General features: G+C 36.9%; 1 protein-coding gene and 1 pseudogene across 6 annotated transcripts in view; one reads left to right on the top strand and one right to left on the bottom strand.

Moving 5' to 3' along the window:
* EML6 (echinoderm microtubule associated protein like 6) overlaps positions 1 to 25,223 on the bottom strand; it is a 267,350-nt gene that overhangs the window by 104,290 nt on the left and 137,837 nt on the right. For 5 of the 6 annotated variants that reach the window (XR_003045624.1, XM_025045093.1, XM_015587547.2 and 2 more), the window contains 5 exons: positions 12,551 to 12,752; positions 9,893 to 10,030; positions 7,904 to 8,160; positions 5,624 to 5,836; positions 447 to 614 (listed from right to left, as the gene is read on the bottom strand). Coding sequence is in view for 5 of the 6 variants with exons in the window: in XM_025045093.1 (XP_024900861.1) it covers positions 447 to 614; positions 5,624 to 5,836; positions 7,904 to 8,160; positions 9,893 to 10,030; positions 12,551 to 12,752 (978 nt within the window). In the remaining variant the exon portion in view is untranslated. The remainder of the gene's footprint in view (positions 1 to 446; positions 615 to 5,623; positions 5,837 to 7,903; positions 8,161 to 9,892; positions 10,031 to 12,550; positions 12,753 to 25,223) is intronic. The other variant, XM_025045095.1, reaches the window with a different exon arrangement.
* Positions 14,974 to 15,092, top strand: LOC112478051 (annotated as a pseudogene).

The following is a 25,223-nucleotide window of genomic DNA, read 5'->3' on the forward strand; positions in this document are numbered from 1 at the left end:
CATCATAATAATTAAAAAGACTACACATCCATTGAACTGGAACATATTGGCCCAGATTGTAGACTATTCTTTGAACCCCATTCTGGAGGCAACTTCTATTACAAAAGTTACCCTGTCACCCCATAATCTAACCAAGCAGACCCACTGCCCATTACAATCATCCTAAGGAGCTGAAACATATGCATTCATATTATCTTCAAAGGTTAATTCTCATGTAAACCTTAGACTTTCAATTTGCATTTGGTGTAAGCAAAATCCTTTGAAAGAAACTATTCAACCGACCCATATTCATCTCAAAAGGTTTTCTGTTCTTTTGTTAAAATTTACTATAAGAATAAATTTTTCAAAATTGTTTTAACTCTTTACCTCCAGAAGAGATGTTAGAACATACTTTAAAACTTTATTAAAAAATAAACAGATGTTGAAAAAATTATTACTGGTTTTACCCTGAGGTGCAGTTTCCAGCAGGCCGTTGCTGACACCTTCTGGAATAAATCTCCACTGGAAAACTGAGTGGTCAGCCCCTCCTGTGCTTAAAACCCACTGAAAGTCATGAGACCAGCGGACGTTTGTGACATGTGCAGAATGGCCCACATACTTTCTAAATTTGGCTCCTGAAGATATTTTTGAGAAGATTAGTTATATAAAAAAATAGAATTTATTGGTTAGAAAATTACATTCTTATTCATATTGAGGAGAAAAATCTTTAAATATATTACAAAATAATTTTCAACATTACATGTAATAACAAATAAGCAAATGCTCCAAAAGATATCTCAATTAATCCAGCATGGACTAAGCTAAAAATGGGTCTTAAAATTTAAGCCCTGTGGCCAAAGACACATCCTAACCTAATGGCTACTGCTTCATTGATTCTGAAAGAAAATGCTAAAGAATGAATATCTCACACATTCTTGTTTAGATACAAGATGAAAAAAAGTCCTTGCCAATTGAGAAACAGAAAACTCTGTGAGGAAGAAAAGTCAAATTATCGGTTGGGGTCATGTCGATGTCAAGTTGGAAGAATAAAATTTTTTCTCTTACATTGATCACTCAGTAAACACCAATGCCAGGTAGTGAATGCAACAGAAAAACTATTTGAACTTATACTTGTGGCTGAACTACTGCAAGAAAGTCTTCAGTGTATGTTCAGTACACAACATCATAAAGGCACTCATGAAAATAAGCAGGGTCCACCTTATCAAGTGGGGACCTACTACTCTAAAGACTGTGGGAGATTTCAAAGGGGTCAACAAGAACCTCATATCTCCTTCAAAAACACTTCTACCTTTTATAGTCCCTCCAAATGAAATCTGAGTGAAAAGGCCATCTGTTCAACTCTCACATGTTTAAAATTTAAATGCTCACTAGAGAGGTAATGATTTAAATGTATATGAAAGTGAAAATGACTGCTACGTGTTCCTTTCCTGAGAGCATGTTCTGATCAGGTGAGGTACAATTATATCAGGGCCTCCAGAAAAGATTAGGGGAATACTGCCACAGAGGGGAAAGGGAGGTCTTGGGTATCAAAAGCAACCCTACTTATTTCATAGAGTTGCCTAAATCAGTTTTGGTAAGTTTATAAAGTCAAACAGATTCCAACTCAGTTCAGTTGGAAATGCTGGCTGATGTTAATTCGATAATCGAGAAGCAAAGCATATTCTTTCCGTATCTGTTGGGCTATTCTCCCTCAGAGATCATTGTCTCTTTGTAGTGCTTTAAAAATATGCCCACAATTCTAAAAAAGTCAGACTTATAGAAACACACAATAGATTTGTGGTTACTAGGGGTTTGAGGGTGGGAGAAATGGGAACATGTTGGTCAAAGGGTACTTTCATTTATGAGATGAATAAATTTGGGGAATATAAGGTACAGCACGATGACTACAGTTAACAATATTATATTGTACCCTTGAGAGTTGCTGAGAGAGTAGGTCTTAAATGTTCTTACCACAAAGAAAAGGTAACTAAGTGAGGTGACAGATGTGTTAACTAACCTTAAAATAGAAATCATTTCACAATATATTCATACATGAAATCATCGTACACCTTAAACATTGTTATTTGTCAAGTATATCTCAAAAAAGCTGGAAAAGCATATGTCCACAAATTCTCTAATTCAAAATGAATAGAATATGGCAAATGAATAGAATTTGCCATAGAATATGGCAAAAGTGAAGGTGTGTGACATCCAAGAGGGGGTGAGGTTATAAAGGTGCTATAGATTCCTCCTTGCTCTCTTTCTTGGATCTCTAGATACCACATGGTAAGGACACTCTAGCCGCATGTGGAGAGGCTTGCATGGCAAGAAACTGAGACCTCCTGTCATGAGCCGCGTGAGTGAGCCATCTTGGAAGTGGATCCCCTGGCCTCAGTCTAGCCTTCAGATGACTACAACCTCATAACGGGCCTTGAGTTAGAATCATGCAGCTAAGATGATCCTGAATCCCTGACCCCCAGAAACTAAGATAATAAATGTTAATTTAAGCTGCTAAATTTGGTGGGGAGAGGAATTTGTTCATAATGAACATACACTAACAGGCTGGAACCAGAACCTGCAAAGTGTCATCAGTATTCAGGCCTTCTCTCTCTGGTCTTTTTTCGCGTCTCTCTCTCACTCCCTCCCTGCCCCACCTCTAGTCACACTGCCCTCTTTGCTATTCCTCAGGCATCCAAGACACTCTTCTGTCGCTAGGCCTTTGCACTTGCTGTTCCCTCTGTCAGGGATGCTTTTTCCTTGAATACTTAAATGACTGATTCCCATAACTCCTTCAGGTTTCTAGTCAGATGAAACCATATCAGTGACCTCTGTCTGACCACCCTATTTATAGAGTGGCCCCACCTGAGAACTACATGACCCACCTGAGAACTCTACTCCCATTGCCTACTTTATTTTTCTTTATAGCACTTCTCACCATTAGATGTGTTTATATTTTGTCTATTGACTATGTCCCCTCAAAAGAATAAGAGCTCCATGAGGGCAGAGATTTGTGCTGATTTTATTCACTGATATATCTGTAGTTCCTAGAACAGCACTTAGTATTTATAGAATAAATGAAGACCACATCCATCTCTTCTAAGGCTTCCCTTAGAACACTGAGTTTACAAGGCATCTCTTTTTCCTCTGAACCACAGGGAAGTCTCAGGTCTCAGCTTTATCTCCCCTGTACTGATCTTTCTCCCATGGCTTTAAATACAGTCCATATGCTCACAACTATCAAATGTTCCTCTCCAGCCCTGCACTCTCCTTGAAGTGATGACTGCCTTGTCTGCTTGGACGTCTAATAACTGCCTCAAACTTCTCATGGATAAAACAAACTGTCGCGTTCCCCTGCCTCTTCTTCTCCTACCTTTTTACCCTTATACACACACACACAGATGAAACCTTTTCCTTCCTCATTTTCCAATCTCTATGAATGGTGCCACCACCTACTCCATCACTCAAGCTTAGAAGTCATTCTCGATTCCTGTTTTCCTCTATCCCCATATCCAATCCATCGGCGAGACCTTCAGCTCTACCTTGACACGGTTTCCTAATCTCAACCACCTCTCTTCGCATCTGTTCCTAAGACCTTTGTCCAAGTCACATCATCTCTCACCTGGATTCCTGCATTATTCTATGTGAAGCCTCCCCTAACCTAATCCATTTCCCGCAATATCAAAGTGGTCTTTTAAAAATTCAAATTGGTCATGTCATTCCTCCATTTTAAACCCTCAATAGTTTTCCACTGCACTTAGACTAAGACCTAAATTTCTAACAGCGCTACAAGGCCCGTCACGACGCCCTGTCCAGCTTCACACTACACAACTCTCCCCTCATTCAGCACGCTGTAGCCAATCTGATCTGTTTCTGCACTGCACAACAGAAAACTGTCATGTTTGCTCAATCTCTACACTTTCTCACAGTCATCAGCCTCTGCTCATATTTGGCTGTTTACAGGTTCAAAAATTGAGGGGAATAGTTGTCACTAATCTGGGTTATAGGGAGACAAGTTCCATCAATTGTTATTAGTCCCATCAACAAGTCTTTTATAAACTTGCCCGCCAGTAGTTTTGGCGCCAAAAAAAAAAAAAAAAGGCTACAAATGCCTGAATGTCTCTAAGGCAAATTTTAAGACTTATAAACATGAGTCATGAAAAGCAGAACAAGCCAATTTGCTATGACGACATGGAAACTTTTGTAGATTACTGACGTAGATTTTATTACTCTCACCGTATTGTCACTCTGGCTGTCCACCTCTCCTTATTCATTCAGACATCCGCTGTGTGCCTCATTCTCTGAGTTGTTTTATATATAAAGGTGTATCATTTTCACAGACAACACAACTCACTACCTCCTTCCACCTCTTGCAACCTTCCCATTCTAATAAACTAACCCAAGACCTACATTTCCATTGCTATTTTTCAGACCCGAGTTCACCCTTTGAGGCTTGGTGATACATAGGAAATACCAACTCTCATTAAGTTAACTTTATTCCCAAATCCTGACACTTGCGGCCAATAGCATTGCTTCTGAACCCGCTGATTTTTCTTCTGAATCCCCAGATACTTTCTAGTTGTCTAATTTACTTTCTGTAAGTACATTACTCAGTCTAACGAGATATATCCTATTACTCAAAAGACCCATTAGGGAGAAGGAAAAGAGTTTGAATTTGGCACATTGAGGTAATTTTGTGCCTCGAATATTTTAACTAATAGTCATTTTGTTGAGTGTAAGTGATGGTGGTTTTGCAATACATTTTCTGTTCAATTTTGTACTATAATTGTCATTGCTTCAAAACTTCTAGTTAACTCAAAATGACTTCCTGATTACATTTTTCAATCCCTTTTCTTGCTTAATCTAAAAATCATGCCAGTGAAAGCCTTTTCAGGCAGCGGCATGTCCCTACTGATTATTTTCTTAAGATCAGATTTTCAGGGTGCAGAGTCTCAGAAAAGCCTGTGTATGGGCTTTGCCTAAACTTGCAAAGGACGAAGAGGATGAGGTTAAATCGGTCACAATCTACAAAGTCTGAAAGTGCCACAAAAATTGATGTAAGGAGATTTTAACAGAATAAAAGAAACAAAATAACAAAATGTGAGACCAGAGAGGATTGTCCTGAATCTAATTTCTCTCAATGATTTCACCAGTTATGTAAATCTTGTTTGCAAGATGTGTGCTATAATGAAGGATCCATCAACTATGTTATCTGAAAGAACAATCACTTTCAGATTTTAATTTAAATATGTCTAAAAGGATTTGCTTTGCTTTTTCATGTATAAGTACAATTAGCTATAAAACAAAAATTTTTACAGTATTTTAATATAATATATAATTAAATTAGGAGTATTTATGTGAATATAAATAAAGCATGACTTGTTTAAAACATGAAACATGAGGCTTATGAATCATAAAATGGCGAGTAAAAACTATTAACAAATTCTGACTTAAATTTGCAAAACCCCGTATTTTAGAATGTTAAAAGTAAACAACATCAACAACACATTCTAAAATGTTCGAGAATAATATGTATACAAAGATAGAATGAATAGTCCGCAGGAATAGACACCAAGAAAATAAGCCTTAGTTACACTGCATATACATTCTAGAATAAATCTAAATGAAACACCTCTTTTGGCCTTACCTTTCTTAAGACAAGGAAATTTAAACAATTTAACCAGTCCAAAATCATCTCCAGACACCAGCACTGAGCTGTTGTAATTTGCATCCACTGAGTTGATGTCAGTGACATCAGTATATTTTGGCCAAATTCCACTCACTTCAGGGCCTTTCACACATGTCCAGGAGGCCCAGGGAATCCCTTTGATTTCTTCTTTACTTGTTAAAGGCTTTCCAGCTGAAAATAATAAATAAAAATGTTATATTTAAATAAAAAGCATCTTCTTATTTTCTTCTAAACTTCTATAAAACAAGGAAACTAGATTCTCATCTCTTTACCCAACTTATATTATCCTTTGTATTACTGATGAAATGACTTATTAAATTGTACATTATTATATTTAGTTTTCAACACCTTGCCAGGTTTTTTTTTTGTTTTTTTGGCAGCAAGACTTAAAGGAAGCACATGCTCAAAATGCACAGATAAGGAGAAGAGAAAGGAAATGATCATTGTACTAAATGTAATGACTCAAACTACTAATAGTTGACCTTAATTATTTAAATCCTGGTTATATTATCCTTTGTATTACTGATGAAATGACTTATTAAATTGTACATTATTATATTTAGTTTTCAACACCTTGCCAGGTTTTTAAAAAGTTTATTCTTCTCAAAATGCACAGATAAGGAGAAGAGAAAGGAAATGATCATTGTACTAAATGTAATGACTCAAACTACTAATAGTTGACCTTAATTATTTAAATCCTGGTTATATTATCCTTTGTATTACTGATGAAATGACTTATTAAATTGTACATTATTATATTTAGTTTTCAACACCTTGCCAGGTTTTTAAAAAGTTTATTCTTAACTTCTACTTTTCATAATTTAAGGGACCATAGAAGTGACTTTTTAAAATTCAGACCTGATAAATTAGCAGGAAAAGTTAATGAATTTTATTAAATTTAAAAGTGCTAGACAATGAGAATCCACCAAATTTCGGTTAAATGTAATTGGTTAAAAGTCTAGGTATGTTCTTAAATATATGGCATGATATCCAGTTTCCAGCAGCTGGTGAGGGATGTTCCCAGGGAACACACAAAAGAAGAATCACACGAATCAGAAATGCTCAAGAAAATGTTTAAACACAAACAACTTTAAAATTCAAAATCAAGACAATTAAGTATATTACCTCATAGTTCCCCCCTCAAAATAAACAAATATTTTCAAATAAAGAATCTGTGAGAATAGATACTCTTGTACACTACTGGTGTATTGTCAAAGTGGCATCCAGAAATCCTGGCCTCTAGCACAGCATTACATAAAAATTCACTATAAAGACCATAGAATCGAAGAGTTTATAGTTGGAACATAGCCTTTGATCCAGTGTTCCTGCTTTGGAGAATATAGTCCAAGGAAGTAACTCAGAAGAGAAAATCCTATCTGTTCAAAGATATTTGTTGCTGCACTGTCTGTACCAACAAAGAAAGTAGCAGCAAGCCCAAACTTTCAATAATAGAAGAATGAGAAAGCAAATTCTGATATAATCACTAAGCAAAATGCTATTTTGTTGTTGCAAAGGGGAAACATGTGTTCCATATTTTTTTCCGTATGGAAAATACATATAAAATATCAAGCAAAGAAAGTAGAAAGTAAGAAATATGCACCTAGTAATAGCTGACGAATCTGATAGGGCAGAGACTCAAGTTATGTTACTCGTTTTATGGTAAAGATTAACTTTTCAATAAAAACTTTAAGAAACTATTATTTGAGGTCAAGGGTCATATTAAATATTAAGATTTTTCTTACACAGAAAGTTATATTTCTGACATTTTAGTATTACAAACTAAATGTTACCAAATGACTTTATATAAGTCAGATGAATCTCTTATAAAAGTTACAGTGGGGACAGTTTACAAATAAAAACTGTTTTTTTTTAAAAATCTCAATTAGCACATTTTACCAAGGAATCAAATAATGACTTCCATCTAAGAACACAGATTTGAGACTAAGCAATCACAGTAAATAAAATCTGTGATCCTCAAATCTTTAGTATATTTAACAATTGCAAGTATTTATGTCCAGTCAATGCCTTGTCTTTTCATTGTATTCAGTCTCCATGTTGTGCAGTCATTTTTTATTTTAATGTGTTCCAATGTCTTAATCTTTTCTTTGACAGTTTATGATTTGAGGGTCTTGTTTCAGAAGATATTCTTTACCCTGAGGTCATAACAACGCTCTCATATTTTCTTCACGTGGTTCAAAGGTTTGCTTTTCATAAATACTCAATGCCCGCATGACTTACACGGCATTTTGTAGAACAGTCGTTCTCCTGCGCCATCATTAGTTTGCAAGTATTTACTATCCAAAGACCAGTCAATGTGTGTAATGAAACTAAGAGACTTGTTGCATTCTCCAATTTTCTTATACCTCTGGGCAACAGCATAGACGTCTACTGGGCCATCATTGGATCCCACTGCGAGATAAGAACCATCTGGAGAAAATTTCATTTCATGAATGACTTCTTTTCGATCTTTGATATGAACCACTTCTGTCATATCTCTATAAAAATAAAAAGCAAAGTGATAAGCAGCAAATCTAGAAATAAGGCCCTCAAGTTGTGTTTTAAAGTACACGTGTCAGAGAAAAAACTGTTTTGAAAGGGAAAGAAAACCTACAGGAATTAAAGAATTAACTTTTGAGGAAAGATATAAAATATTTAAAGTTTATGGCAAATTTAACAAATTTAATAATAAACATTTTAAATAATATTTTGAGCTTCCAAAGTAAAAACCAAAAAATTTTAATAAAATGCATATTTCCTCTGATGTTCAATTATATACTATTTTTCCTTAAAATTTCTTGTTAAAAAATCGGGATTTGTAAAATTGTTTTAAGATATGTCATGGAAAACAGCAAATATATGTAGGTTAGCATAAAAATAAACCATCTTTTTTATATTTTAAGTATAAGAATCCAGTGACTTTTAAGCTTAATGTTATTGCTGCCAAAATTGCAAGTCCAAAAAGCAGAAGAGGAAAATTACTTTTTAAATGTTATGTAATTATTTAGCTTTCAGATGAAAGGTCAAAAATGCATACATTGAATCACGGGAATATTCTGTATCTTTTATGATCAGATACTGGTAAGAATTTCTATCTTTAATTGAAAGCTCACTGAGTGTTTTTCTACAACTATGAGACAGGATTATGACTGGCAGGTCCCATGAGCCAGTAATGATGCCTTCATTAACTCCAAAATAAATAGAATGTATAAATAATACCAAATATTTGCTTCCACATAATAATTCTACACACCTGCTATCATTTATTAATGGCACTACAGTTTATTATGCCATTAAATAGGTGTGAGAGTTTTTTTTTTTTTTTTGGCTTGGGAAAAATCCATCAAAAAGAAAAAAAAATCTGGTAATTAGCCATCTTTTCATACATCACTAAGCAGAGAAAGAAAATGTTGCCCACCAATTTGGTAATAAGTTACATGTGGCTGGTAATGAAAATTTAGTTTAATAAACTGTGCCAAGAGCATTTTTAAAAGCTATACAGAATTGTCTTTGTGCAAAACTTGCCATATCTAAGTTATGGTTGCATTTCCTCTCTGTAATCACAAAATGTGTGAGCCAAAAGGATAATCAATGCATTCAAAGGAATTACAAAGGTAGATCGCAATTTTTATCCTGTAAAAACAATATAAGATGTTAATAAATATGAAATATTCTATATTATTGTCAATTGTGGATAGAAGAAATCTTTTACTCAAGCTCACCTCTAAAAACAAGGTGGTACTAGAGGATGCTTTATTCTTTCTTCCTTCTTTCTTGGCTTGCTACAAACACATAATCCCTTATCTAAAACCCTTGGGACCAGATGAGTTTGGGAATACGTTACTCATTAGATTTTTTAAAGATTCAGAAACAATATATTATGTAACATTACCAGTAGGGGCTAGGGCAGCACCCTGTATTAATATATTAAAATTTTTGCAGCAAATCACATTATACGTGATTATTCCTACTAGGAGATTAATAGACTATAAACAGTCTCAAATCACTTCACTGGCGCAGGCTGTGCTGCCAAATAAGTCACCGAAGAATTCTGGATTTTCAGTGTTAAGATTTTGGAATTCCAGGTAGGGGATTGTGAATCTACAGGGTTCCTACTTGAAAGAGTAAATGCATTTTTCCTAAGGTCCTGGAATACATCATCATTCCTAAGGTCCAGGAAAATCTTAACAAAAGAACACATTTAATATCATTTTCAATATCAGTACGAGCCTGACTCGGAGAACAATGAAAGAGCCGTCCTTCATGCCCAGGGCCAACTGGGATCCATCGGGGCTGAAAGCAACACTGCGAACTGCTTCCTCCATGTTGCAGCGGGCGATCAAGGCATGGTCAGCCAGACTCCACAGCCTAAGCACAAGAACAAAGTAAAAAAACACAAAACCGACTTATCATCATCTGCCCAAGGCAGGAAGTTCTGCTCATCACACTGCGATAGTAACAAGAAAGCATATAGTAACCTCCCACAGTGTCCTTCCTCACGGCATGTCTGGGAATCTGGGACAGTGTTTAGTCTAACTTTGAGTCGTTTTCACCATTTGAAATACACAGCAAGAAATATAAAATGAGATAACATTTCCCAAAATTTTGAGATTCATAGAATAAGGAAATTTTGAACACCACATTCACACAAAATCCTGCTTTTCTCTTTAAAAATTAAAAATTGTTCTTTACGTATACCAATGGTTGTTAATAACACTTATAATAAGCACTATTAGATGCTATTATAGTTGTTTTTTTGTTTTTTGTTTTTTTTTAAATATGAGTATCCTTGTAGTAACTGTGTCATTTAAGTACATATAGATCGAAATAACAGGTTCCATTTGTTGGCCTCCCTAGAAATAAAACATATCAGAGATGGAGAAGAGCAAATGATACTCCTGCCCAAGACAGTTCCCAAGCCAGCCGTGTACGGTCATATGCTGCCTTTCCTCACAAGCTCCCTGGGTTCCCTGCTGCCCATAGATCCACTCATGGTTGGGGCAGATCTTCACAGTGACCCTGATGGATGAGCACAGCTACTGCTGTGGGGATGGCAGTCAAGGGACAAGTGCAACTAATGTACAGTTTTCCACACCTCCAGGAATACCTACTCCAGGTATCTCAAACTGAGTGAACATGAACTAACTATCCGAAGTTACAAGGAAGGGTTAATATGTGAGTTGCAACTGTGCATGGGACCTCTATCTGTTAGTACTTTTTAGACAGTCTTAACATGCAAACAACAATATCTGTTAGGGAGATCGGGAATCTAGAGCTCTGCAATAGAGGCAAGAATGAGTCACATGCGGTGCAGTTTTTCTAATGCATTCTGCTATCAAGAGGGATGGGGGCACACCCCTTACAATGCAGAGTTGCACAGTAAATAGTTTACTGAAACCTTAGGCAGCTGCACTGCTCGGCTTATGGTATTCTTTCAATATCTTGTTCATTATTCATAATCTCATACTATTTCTAGCCATGCACTATTTTCAGCAATGTAAGCTTTGCTTTACTAGCATGAAGAAATCATCACACCTCAATAAATTGTACTATCCTTATAAGATCATTCGGCTAATCTTTCTCAATAAATTATGACTTATACCCTTCCTAAATTTCCATACTCAGTATAAAATTACATTTAGCCAAATTAATGGTTAAGGAGAAGAAGACAAATTCTGGCAGCCAGGGCTCCTTGGGGATGTGTGCAATTCTCAGACCCAATACGGTTTGTCAAAATACAAAAGCCAAAGGCTTTCCTGAAATCATTTCTATCTGGATGGGTATGAATGGAGCTACTCAGGTGTTTGAATAATTTGGTGGCACTGTTGTGGCTATTCAGAGAACGCTAAGAGTAATGAAAGGAAAAGGAAGAGAAGAGGAAGTGAATGAAGACAAGGCAAACACACACTTACGTCACATGAGGAGAAAACTGGAGCTGCTTTCATTGATTTTTAGACCAATGAGGTGCAGTGCTTGGTAGACACTAAAAAATGGATTTGGGGATTTATACTTTACTATTGAGCGTATGGAGTATCTTGGCATGCAGAATAAGGGCAAGCAGGAAGGAGGAAGCTATAGTTTATGATGTTCTATTTTAACTATTAAAACCCAGAAGCAGTAATCGATCAATTGATCACTGTCTCTTTCACTGTCATTCACTCTCTCTCCAACCTGTTTGCTGCTGAGCACATTTAAAGCTCAGTAATACAAAAATACTGAAATCAATGTAGTAGTCTTCATCTGACACTCTTAAATTACATGTTCAGTCCCTCAGTAGTCACAAGGATATGAGAAGCATATTCATATTGTTCACTTTATGCAACGTTGTGCTGTCAAAGAGTAACAAAAAATGACCCATAGCAAGAACGGTTGAGGCCCTAATAAAACTGTGTACTCTCTCAGGAACCAGTACTTCCCTCTGATGTGAGGACAATGTTCAAAATTTCATCTCAGCATTTATAAAGAAATATTTACCATATACTCAAGACAAATCAGAATTTAAGTTCTGCTGGGGAAAGAATGAGTGTCTGCAACTAAACTGTGAAATCTCTGTGCAGCTCCCTGCAGAGGGCCGAAGGGTCGAGGGGAAAATGTGCTCTTATCTCAGGGGAGTGCGTTTAGCTCTCAGAACTGGCGCTGGAAGCCAGTGTTACCCTTAGTAATGTATTTTCGTTTCTAAGAACATTTTCATGACTCAAGATGGAGCCAAAGGAAGATAACAACAACGAAATGCCAAGAAGCCAACTTCTGTTGAGCTAAATGTCTTAAAATTCCATGGGAAAATTGTGCAGTTCTGCACTGTGGTTCTTAAGCAACAGGCAAATTAGGGCAAAATAAACCTGTTATCCCAAAGAAGTAAGGTGATGACAGCCACTGCTGGGGCCTCACCTCACAGAGCGGTCGTCACTGCCTGTCACAGCCAGTGGCTTCTTGGGGTGCAGGGCCAGAGCCCAGAGCTCCCCCTCACAGTGGCCTTGCAAGATCAGCATCGGCTTGTCTCGTTCTCGAACAATCACTTCAAATATTTCGCTGTCCTGGGTCCCCGCTAGAAGGCGGTCGGCTTTCCAACACACACTCCGGATAGAGAGGCCTGACAAAGATAAGTAAAAGCATATCATAACACCATTTACAAAGAAAACACCTAAAGTAAATACCCTCACCAGGATAGCATACAATGCAATGCCTTTTAAAAACTCCTGGGAGAAGAGGACCAAGTCCACATAACCCATTCTGTATCATTTACCATTTTCTCACATGTTGGTCATTTCCCCTACTCCTTGTAATCTATTTTGCAAAAGAGTGATCATTCTTTCTGTCTTAGGATGCTAACATTGTATTAAAATTATATGTGGCTGATATTACAGAATGCTTAATTATCACATTAGGCAAGTTTAACATGTATTTGATCAGAATCCAGACTCATTCTGCTGGATAAACAGATGTGCTGTGTCCCAGAAATATGTAAATGAAGCTAAATGTAAATCTCAAAATATCATCGAACATCAAACCATTTATGGAATCTTCTCTGAAAGCATAGTATTCCTTTTAAATCTAAACTTCCACCTTCATAGTATTTCATCCTTTCTAGGTAGGTCTTCACTTGCCTGCCTGAGTTTTGATCACTTGGATTCCTTGTGCCTGTTTTGTTCATTATTGGGTTCATAATTTATTTACTTACATAGTGAATTTTCTCACATCTGAATCAGGAATACAGCAGCAATCTCACTTTCATAACCACTTAAAACGAGATAAGGATGTGATAAGCTTTGAGATCTCAGTTTCTTCTCCAGTGAGCTTTGTGTCTTTGGCAGAGAAAGTACCAGAAGTCAGAACACCTGGACTTTAATCCTGCTCTATACCTGATTGGCCATACACAAGAAGAGTCCTTTTCTCACTGGGGACCAGTTTTTCTTCCCATATAGACTATAATTATGGAGACCATGTAATTTATCATCCACATTGGAACCCACTAAAAGTAAAAGATTCTAAAAATAATTAAAAATTAAAAAAATATTAACTAAGAAAATAGTTTTATGGTGTTGAAAGACCTAGTAAATATTTCAATCAAAAATATTTTCAAATAGAAAATTCTAATAACATTATTACAAAATAAAAAATCTAGGACAAAAGGATGAATTGGCAAAGCACAGAGGTTTTATAGGACCTTGAAGCTAATCTGTAGGACACTATAATGGTAGATACATGCTATTTGACATGTGTCAAAATCCATAAAATATACACCACCAAGAGTGAACCTTAATGTGAACTACAGGCTTTAGGTGACAATGATATGTCCATGAAGCTCTAATGTAAATCTCAAAATAGGTTCATCCATACAAAAAAAATTTTTTTAATGTAGGTTCACCCATTGTAACAAACGTACCACTCTGGTGGGGGTTGCTGATAGGAAGGCTCTGCATGTATGGGGTGGGGGCAGGTAGATGAGAAATAGCTGCAAATTCCACTCAATTTTACTGTGAACATAACTGCTCTAAAAAATTTAAGCCTATTAAAAAAAAATCCAGGACAAATGCTAAGCCAGATGGGATGCTGAGACAACAGAAGGGTTAATTGAGGGTATTTGGATGCTCTAACTGCAACCCTCCACACTAACTGTGGTCTTGAAAGGATCAAATGAGATATTGTATTTATTTATGAAAAAGTATTTTTTAAGGCACAAGACTATTTTTACATGAGGTAATGCTTTACTCCTTGCTCTGAATTCATTGTTGCCTTGAAATGGAAAGAGCCAGGAGGCAGGGAGAAAAAAAATAAGTGGGGATACCTTGGCAACAGCTAGTTCAGGGTCAATCACTCAAAATCTGCCTATATAAATATCATGACGGGCTTTCAAGGTTGGAAAGGACAGATGTGTGGTGAAAGCAGTTCGTATAGGATGGTGGCATGAAAGAGAGGCAGCTTAGCTACGGAGGAAGTTCTGCCTTGTAGTAACCATCCTGTTGCCATCGTCCCTTTTTTGTCCTTATTTCTTTCCTATCTTTTTCAGAGATTTAGTTAACCATTCACTAATTAACATATTTCTGTTTCCTCCAGGAGAGGTAGTGAACTTGTTGTCTCCCCAGAAGGCTGTGCATTATCTAACACTTTGCTCTTTGAAACAAGAAGTAAAGAGGGATATTAATTATATTTCAACATCAGAGAAAAAAAATCAAATGATTTGTTTTTCAGATTTAGTATCCATTTTAATGTCTGTGAAACAACAGTTTTCTCAGTTTTATACTCAGCTGGACTCTCAGTACCTAGCACAGTGGCTGGCATGTAACAGAAGCTCAATAAGAATTGTTGAAATAGTCTATGGCCATGCCGCCCTAAACAAGCCTGATTCCGTCTGATCTCGGAAGCTAAGCAGGCTCAGGCCTGGTCCGTACTTGGATGGAAGACCACCTAGGAAGACCAGGTGCTATAGGCATGAAAAATAAAAAATAAGAGATTGTAAGCTGACAAGGTCCTTGCAATCTGTGAGGTCAACCAAGGGTTGCCTTGTCTAAAAAAAAGAAAAAAGGAATTGTTGAAATAATAAAACATCAAAATAACAAACATTTCCTGAGTCCTTGGAGATACAAGAAATAAAGGACAAAATCCCCATCCACAATGAGAACATTTTAAAAAAGAGGGATATATTCATTCATTTATTCAAAAATTTTTGATTGAGCATATACTACATGCCCAAGACTAGAGCTTGAACAGTGAACAAGCTGGGCTCATGCTCTAATGAAATTTACATTCTAAGGAGAAGTCAGACATTTATAATCAGATATCTACATACCAAAAGCAACTAAAATTATATGAGATTCCAGTTTAAGATGGCAACATAGGAGGATCTCGAACTCGCCTCCTCCCATGGACATACCTAAGCTACATATGGAAGAATTTCCTCTGAAAGAAACCTCAAAACTAGCTGAACAATTCCTATACATTGGGTGAACAATAAAAAATCCACATCAAAATGGGTAGGAGAAGCTGAGACACAATCTTGCTATAAACCCCATCCCTGGCACATCGATCAACAATCAAGAGGAAACTCACAACTCTGAGCATCTTTCTAAGTAAAGGGTTTGACTCTCACATCTGGCACCCCAACTTTTAACACCTGTACCTGAGAGATAAGCCCACCAAAACATCTAGCTTTGAAAGCCAATGGGGCTTGTATCTATGAGACCTACAAGGCTATAATGAACTGAGAAATAGCTCTAAAAATTTATGCACCTAACATAGGAGCACCTAAATACATAAAGCAAATATTAACGGACCTAAAAGGAGAAATAGACATCATACAACATAGTAGGAGACTTTAATCCTCACTTCTGTCAATGGATAGATCTTCCAGGCAGAAAATCAATAAGGAAACATTGGCCTTAAAGGAAATATTACACCAGATGGACTACTCAGACATTTACAGTACATTCCATTCAAAAGCAACAGAGTACACTTTATTCTCAAACACACATGGAACATTCTCCAGGATAGATCATATGGTAGGCCACAAAATGAGTCTTAATAAATTTAAAAAGATTAAAATATCAAGCATCTTTTCTGAACACAATGGTATAAAACTGGAAATCAATTACAATAAGAAAACTGCAAAATTCGCATAAATGTGGAAATGAAACAACATGCTACTAAATAACCAATAAGTCAAAAAAAAAATCAAAAGAGAAACAAAAAATACATTAGGAAAAATTAAAATAGAAACACAACATAACAAAACTTATGGGATAGCAAATGAAGTTCTAACAGAGAAGTTCATAGTGATAAAAGCCTACATTAACAAACAAGAAAGACCACAAATAAATAACCTAACTTTATGCTTCAAAGGACTAGAAAAAGAAGAAACAAAACTTGAAGTCAGCAGAGGGAAGTAAATAACAAAGATCAGAGCAGAAATAAATGAAAAAGAGAATAAAGGAATACAGAAAAGATCAATGAAACAAAGAGCTGGTGTTTTGAAAAGATAAGCAAAATAGACAAAGCTTTTGCTAGATCTACCAAGAAGAGAGGACTCAAATAAATAATATCAGAAATGAAAGAGATGTTACAACTGATACTACAGAAATACAAAGGCTCATAAGAGACTGCTATGAACAATTACATGCCCAGATTGGCCAACCTAGAAGAAATAGATAAATTCCTAGAAACATACAACCTTCCACGACTGAATCATGATGAAATAGGAAGAAAAGACCAATGACAAGAAATTGAATTAGTAATAAAAAACCTCTCAACAAAGGAAAGCCCAGTACCAGATGGCTTTATAGGTCAATTCTACCAAACATTTAAAGAAGAATTAAAATCGATCTTCCTGAACCTCTTCCAAAAAACACCAGAGGAATGCACACTTCTAAACTCAATTTAGGAGGCCAGCATTACCCTGATAACAAAACAAGACAAAGACACTGCTAGAAAAGAAAATTAAAGGCCAATATCTCTGATGAGCATAGATGCAAAAATCCTCAATTACTTATCAGCAAACAAAATCCAACAATACATTAGAAGGATTTTACACCATAATCGAGGGACATTAATTCCAGGGATGCAAAGATGGTTAAACATTTGCAGATTGATGTCTTACACCACATTAACCAAATGAAGGGTAAAAATCACATAATAATATCAATAGATACAGAAAAAGAATTTGTCAAAATTCAACATCTATTTATGATAAAAAACTGTCAACAAGTGGATATAAAGTGAATGTGCCTCAACATAATAAAGCCTATAAATGACAAACGCACAGCTAACGCACACTTACTTGTTGGTGGAAAGCCAAAAGTTCCTCTTGTAAGATCAGGAACAAGACAAGAATATCTACTCTCACCATTTTTATTTGACATAGTATTGAAAGCCCTAGCCATAGCAATTAGCCAAGAAAAAAGAAATGAAAGGCATGAGAATCGAAATGAAAGAAGTAAAACCATCTCTATTTGTAAATGACATGAGATTATATGTAGAAAACCCTAAGGACTCTACCAAAAAACGGTTAAAACTAATCAACAAATTTAGTAAAGTTTCAGGATACAAAATTAATATTCAGAATTTGGTTGCATTTTATAAGCCAATAATGAAATACAGAAAGGGAAATTAAGAAAACAATCCCATTTATAATTGTATCAAAAGAATAAAATATTGAGGAAAAAACCGAACCAAAGAGGTGAAAGACCAATACATTGAAAATTATGAGACACCAATGAAAGAAACCGAAGACACAGATAAATGGAAGAATACCTCATGCCCATGGATTGGAAGAATTAACATTGTTAAAAGGTCCATACTACCCAAAGCAATCTATAGATTCAGTGCAATTCCTAGCAAAATTCCAATGGCATTTGTCACAGAAGTAGAACAATTCTAAAATTTGTATGAAACCACAGAAGACTTTGAATAACCAAAGTAATTTTGAGGAAAAAATAAAAAAAGCTGGAGGCATCATGCTCCCTGGACTAAAGAGCGCAGAAATAAATCCATGCATATATAGCCAATTAATTTATGACAAAAGAGTCAAGAGTATACAATGGGCAAAAGAGAGTCTTTCCAATAAATGGTATTGGGAAAACTGAACAGCCAGCCACGTGCAAAAGAGTGAAACTGGACCACTATCTTATACCATACACAAAAAATAACTTGAAAAGAATTAAAGACTTGAGCATAAGGCCTGAAACCATTAAACTCCTAGAGGAAAACATAGGCGGTAAGCTCCTTGACATCAGTCTTCGTGATGACTTCTTGGATTTGACACCAAAAGCAAAGGCAACAGAAGTAAAAGTCAATAATGGGACTACAACAAACTAAAAAGCCTCTTCACAGCAAAGGAAGCCATCAATAAAATGAAATGGCAACCTACTGAATGGGAGAAAATATTTGCAAATCATATATCTGATAAGAGATTAATATCCGATATATGAAAAACTCACATAACTCAACAGCAAAGGAACAATCTGATTAAAATATGAGCAGAAGATCTGAATAGACATTTTTCCAAAAACATGCAGATGACCAAAAGGTACATGAAAAGGTGCTTGACATCACTAATCATCAGGAAAATTTCAAACCAAAATCATAATGAGATATCGCCCTTATTACAATGGCTATAATAAAAAAGATGAGAGATAACAATGAGGATGAGGATGTGAAGAAAAGAGAACCATTGTGGGCTGTTGGTGAGAATGTAAATTGGTACAGCCAGTATGGAAAACATGGAGTTCTCTCAATAATTAAAAATAGAACTACCATATGATCCAGCAATTCCACATCTGGATATTTACCCAAAGAAAACAAAAACACCACCTCAAAAAGATATCTGCACCCCATGTTCGTTGCAGCATTATTCCCAAGACATGGAAGTAACCTAAGTGTCCACTGATGGATAAAGAAAATGTGATACACACACACACACACACACACACGCGCGCACGCGCGCGCAATATAACATTATTCAGCCATAAAAAAAGAAAGAAATCCTGCCATTTGGGACAACATGGGTAGACCTTGAGGGTATTATGCTAAGTGAAATAAGTCAGATGCATATCATAATCTCACATATATGTGGAATCTAGAAAAATTTTTAAACCCTGACCTCATAGATAAAGAGAATAGTTTGAAGGTTACCAGAGGCAAGGTAGGAGTGAGGAGGCAAAATGGGTAAAGGTGATCAAAGATACAAACTTCTGTTATAAAATAAGTCCTGGGGATGCAGTGAACAGCATGGCAACTCTGGTTAATAATATCAGGTTGTATATTTGAAAGTTGCTAAAAGAGATCGTAAAAGTTCTCATCACAAGAAAAAAATTTGTAACTATGCATGGTGATGGATGTTATTTAGACTTATTGTGGTGACCATTTCATAATATAAACCTATATATCAAGTCATTATATTGTGTACCTGATGCTAATGTTATAAGTCAATTATATCTCAATAAAAATAATATATACACATATATAGAGATACATATACATATGTATCTCAGCAATGTGTTATACATTTTAACTGTTACATATATATTCAAACCACAATCTCTTTATAACTCCATTGATTGCCTTATTAAAGGTGGACCCTTTCCAGGCAGGCCTGGCATCCACAGCACTACTGCGAGCATGAGCGTGCCGATTCTCCACACGGCCTTCCACAGTGTATTCAGTCACATAAGGCTAAATGTCTTGAAAGCCAAAATTTCTCCAAAGATCTGGCGTCGTATCTGGTCCAATGCAAACATTTATTCTCCCCACTACCCTATTTTTTACCTTCTTGTTTAGGGGAACAAATTCAGAATAGTACAAGAATATGATGAACCAGTCAAGTTACACAGCACCCAGCTGTGTTTTCAGACTGTGTCCAGGGAGTTATTGGATTCCTCAGGAGAGTCTCTGGGGGCCTGACAAGGAGAGAGCCAGGAAATGAGAAATCGAAAGGCAGAGTTTGAGGATCCTGCCCCTGCTCTTCCCTCAGCACCTCATACTCTGCATTTTACAGTTGATTTCATTTGAAAAAAAGGTTCCACTGAACCAAACAACATAAGGCAGAAGCTTTACACATGACAAAGGCAATGAGGTTAAACTGATATAGGTTATTTCTGGCTACATATGGGGAGAGAGAGGAGGAGACATAATGAGGAGTTGTTATATTTTCAATGTTTACAACATAAACGTAACAAGCTGTGAACATTTTCTGTGAGTTGGTCTTAGAGACCAACTCAGACTCCTCACAAACACTCAGTTCTTCAAACAGATAAATTGCATTTTGTCACATCAGACAAGTCAACCTCGGGGGTCTATCTATGAAGATAGATAGGACACTGGGCCATTTCTACTTCCAAAATCACCACTGAAAATAGGATTTACTTCCTGAAGACATCTCAGTGGGTAGACAACTGTATTCGAGTTTCCTAATCACATCCTGTTTTCATTATTCCTGAAGTAATTGCTGTTCTGCATGCAAGAGCAGTAAAAAGAACTGCAGTCTCTTCTGGGAACATTCTGGAGAGACCCTGGTGAGTGACAGGTCCCTGACAAGGCTCTGACAATATTTCCTTTCTCCTGTCTATTCAGGCTTGGTTTTAACTTCCTTGACACAAAAGCAGAGAAAGGTAATGTAATCACAGTTTCCTAGCCAGGCTGACCGAGATGGCCATTGCATAGGGAAGACAAAGTCTTTGTCTTTGTTTCTTTATCCTTTTTGCTTCTTGATGTTCCAGGCCCTTTTGTCAGTATGAACTGAACGTATTTTGCTGAATTTCTGAACGTCCACGTTTTAGACACAGAGGCCTTCTCTGCCACTCCGCTATGAGAAACGTGGGGCTCCGCTCTGAGCTTGTTTCAGACTGCCAGCAGGTGGCAGTAGAGAGCAACCACCCACTTAAATGTAAAAATCCTCTATGACCAAATTCTCACCAGCCCTTTGCCCAGTTTTTACATTCAGATCCAAGAGTGGGAAATAACATCCTTCTAATCCTCTCTGTGACAGTCCTGAAGTTTGGGCATGGGAAGCTCTAGTCCATGAATATCATGAATATTAATACAGGTCCAAAGGACATTGCTTATTTCCTCTTAGTGTATTGAATGGTTAAGTACACGGACTGGATTTATATCCCAGCCCCATCCCCTCCCAGCTTTGCGATGTGGAAAGCTCTTTCATCTTTCAAATCTTCAGTTTCCTCATATATAAAGTGAAGGAATCATATAACAGCACTTCATAGCGCTGTTATAAAGATTCAATGTAATAAGATTCTCAAAAACTTGACCCAGTTTCGGGCACTTAAAAAATTAACCAATAACTATAAGTTGCTGTTATTTTAACCAAAAGGTTTTTCTGGTTTGTTGGAAGTCTTTTTATTAAGTTCACACCTCAATGGAGAAAAACTTGCTGTACATGTGGTCAGATTCTGGCCTCAGGACGAGTCAGCACCAGGATCCACGAAGAAACTGCTGCATATGCCCACCTTGTGTTACAACGTGTTAGTTATCATTTTGATGTGCTGGCACTGTAGACCCTCCAAAAGAAAGGCTATGGTCCAAGAAAAAGAACAAATTATTTGGGGGAATAAAATGGCCTTTCCCCCCAGTTATTTGGCCCTTCAGCACTTGATTGTCCTGATGCATAACCTGTATTGTGGACAAGAAGCCACTGTCAGGGCAGAACACGGAGAGACTGAATGGTCTCCTATAGGCAAAGGTGTCAGACAGGCTGCATTTTATCTTGCTATTTATTTAATCTGTAGGCAGGACATGTCTTATTTAAAATTGGGCTAGGCTCGGAGGAAGGAGGAGCGAAAACTGGTAGAAATATCAGTAACTTAAGATATGCATATGATACCATCTTACTGAAAGAAAGTAGCGATAATTTGAAATGACTTGTGATGAAGGTGAGAGAAGGAAGTGCCAAAGCTCAACTGCTTTTGAACATCAAGATGACAGAAACCGTGACTACAGAATACACGCACAACTTTAACATAGACCATGAAGGCAATGAAATTACTAAAGATTTTGCTGACCTTGGTTCAGTCATCAATTCAAATGGACACTGCCGCCAAGAAATCAAGAGAAGGCAGAGACTCAGAAGGGCAGCAATGGAAGAATTAGTAAAGGTCACCAAGAACAAACATGCATCATTAGAGACCAAGGCTAAGATCACCCACACCCTCGTGTTCCAAATTAGTATGTATGGATGCAAAAGGTGGTCAGTGAATATGACTGATAGGGGGAAAAAATGATTTATTTGAAATATTGTGTTGAAGGATAGCTCTACAAAAAAGACAAACAGGTGGGGCCTGGAGTGAATTAAGCCTGAAACATTGCTGGAGGCAAAAATGATAACTGAAGCTGTGTCCTATTTTGGGCACATCATGAGGTGGCAGGGTTCTTTGGAAAAGACAATGATGCTGGGAAAAATGAAAGGCAGCAAGAAAAGAGTAAGATCAAATATGAGATGGATTGACTCCATAAGAAAAGCCATACACATGAGTCTACCTGAGCTGAGTAGGGCTGTTAAGGACAGGACATCGTGAACACCACTCATTAATAGGGTTGCCAGGAATTGGAACTGATTCAACAGCATACACCAAACATAAATAAGAAAATTACAACATAATGTTTAAATTATTTGCCCAAAGTCCCAAAGTGAGCAAGTGATAGAGAGAAAATGAGAGTTGAGGCAGTGCAAGTCTAGAACAAACCCTCTTCCCAACGATTTTTTCCTTTCTCTGTGGATATGCACCCAGGACATGGTACTGAAGGTTAAACAAGACAAGATGATGGCCTTTCTCCTGTTAACCTAACCTTATTAAAGAAGCAATGCTGAGGAGCACCCTGGTAAAGATGTAAAAGGTAATAAAAGAATGAGAAGAAGAGAGATTTCACTCAAAGAAGGAAGGTTGGGAGAGTGTGTGGGAAAAAAAAAGGAGGACCCTCTGAACTCCCTTCCCTTAACTCCCCTCACTGGTTGGGGGTGGTGGCTGAGGCCACCTAGGGACTCTGGAGGTGGGCCAGGGGCTCCTGACCTTGCCTATGATTCTGTTGCCCTAAGAGTAATGCTAAAGGCAAAGTTTGGGAACCTGAAGGAAACAAGAAAGAAGCAAGACATGCATCTCCTAGGAATTCCTGAGCACAGATGCTGGGAGACAGGACTGGCCTAAACCAAGCGCAAGGTCCTTCTGAGCACAAGGCCCTGTGCAGCTACACAGATCTCATGCTCAGAAGCCAGGCCTGCTTGTAACGCCCCCCAACACCCCGCCGCCTCCTTGCCCGCCCCAGAGATGTTTAGGATTAAACAGGTTCCTGCATTAATCTATGTGAAAGATGGTGGTTCTGACCAGCAGGTGGGCAAGAGAGATGGTGAGAAGTCTAAGGGGCATCTTGCATCTTGAAGACTTTAGCCTCCTAACTCTTGCTCAACACTGAGGGAATGCTGCTTGACCTAATGCAAGATATCTCCAGATCTGGAGTATATAGTCATTATACATAGCAACAATTCAACAAATGTGTGTTGGAAGTTAAAACAAACATGCAAAGATGAAATTAAAATAAAATGCCTGAAGCATGCTTTTCAGAAAAGCCTATTCGGTTCCTGGGCACATATCTGACACTTAATAGATGTTTAATAGCCATATGTTGAATGGATAAGTAAATGAATAACACATCTTATATTATGTGAATAATTACTGTATTCCTTTAGACATAATCATTTACAGCCATTAACTCAAAAGTATTTTATCACCACAGATATAATTCATTTTGGTTGTCCTGCTTTAAGAATTATTTTTGGCTTCTCTTGCCACCACTATTTAAACTTCACTATTTTACTCAGATCATAAATTTGTTTTTTAAAATGATCAGACTCAAAATGCACTGTTATTAAGTTTGGTGTGAAAATTGAGTTAGAGCCCTAATACTACAATTAGCTTGATGCCAATGACCCCAAGCCTCATTCTACTCCTTATCCATAAGGCAAGGGAGTGCCACACACTGACATTCAAGGTGTCTCCCAGCTTAAGAAATCCAAAATTTGATATTCACTAAAAAATGTATTGGAGGCCCACCAGCCTATATTTCTGAAATTCTCTGAGATCAGGTGCATTTTGGAATTCAGAAAACTCTGGATTTGGGGCTCGTGTAATACATACCATGGAGTCTGGGGCAGGGCCTTAAAGTCAAATAGTTCTGCAGTGAAGTGTATGAATTTTCGCAAATATGTCAATGATACACAGCCTCATATAAGTTCATGCCAGGTTTTGCAGCAAATTATAAAAATATTTTTGGAAAAAGAAGTTGGACCCTTCCGTTACACCATACACAAAAATTAACTAAAAATGGATCAGGGATCTAAATGTAAGAGCTAAAACTACAAAACACATAAAACGTAGGGGGAAAGCTTCATGATATTGTATCTGACTGAGATTTCCTGGATATAATACTAAAAGCAGAGGTAACAAAAACACAGATATATTGGACTACATCAAAATTAAAAACTTTTGTGTGTGATAGGACACATCAATGGAGTGAAGGGACAACCTAAGAAATGGGAGAAAATATTTTCAAATCATATATCTGATAAGGAGTTAATACCCAGAATATATAAAGAACTGTCGTTACAACTCAACAGCAAAAGGACAATCTGATTTTAAAACAGGCAAAGGACTTGAATAGAAATTTCTCCAAAGATGATACACAAAAGGCCAACAAGTCTATGAAAAATGCTCAGCATTACTAAGCATTAGGGAAATGCAAATCACAACCACAATGAGAAACCACTTCACACCCACCAGAATGATTGTTATCAAAAATATAGAAAGTAAGTGTTGGCTAAGATATACAGAAATTAGAACCCTTGTGCACTGTTGGTAGGAATGTAAGATGGTGCAGCTGCTATGGAAAATAGCATGGCAGTTTCTCAAAAAGATTAGAAATACCATATGGTCCAATAATTCCATTACTGAAAATATATCTAAAGGAATTGATGGCAGGGTCTCAAAGAGATATTTGTATACCCATATTCATTGCAGCATTATTCACAGTAGTCAAAAGTGGAAGCGAACTCAGTAATCCTCAACAGATG

The sequence above is a fragment of the Pteropus alecto genome, unplaced genomic scaffold (genome assembly GCF_000325575.1).
Source record: "Pteropus alecto unplaced genomic scaffold, ASM32557v1 scaffold131, whole genome shotgun sequence".
NCBI lineage: Eukaryota > Metazoa > Chordata > Mammalia > Chiroptera > Pteropodidae > Pteropus > Pteropus alecto.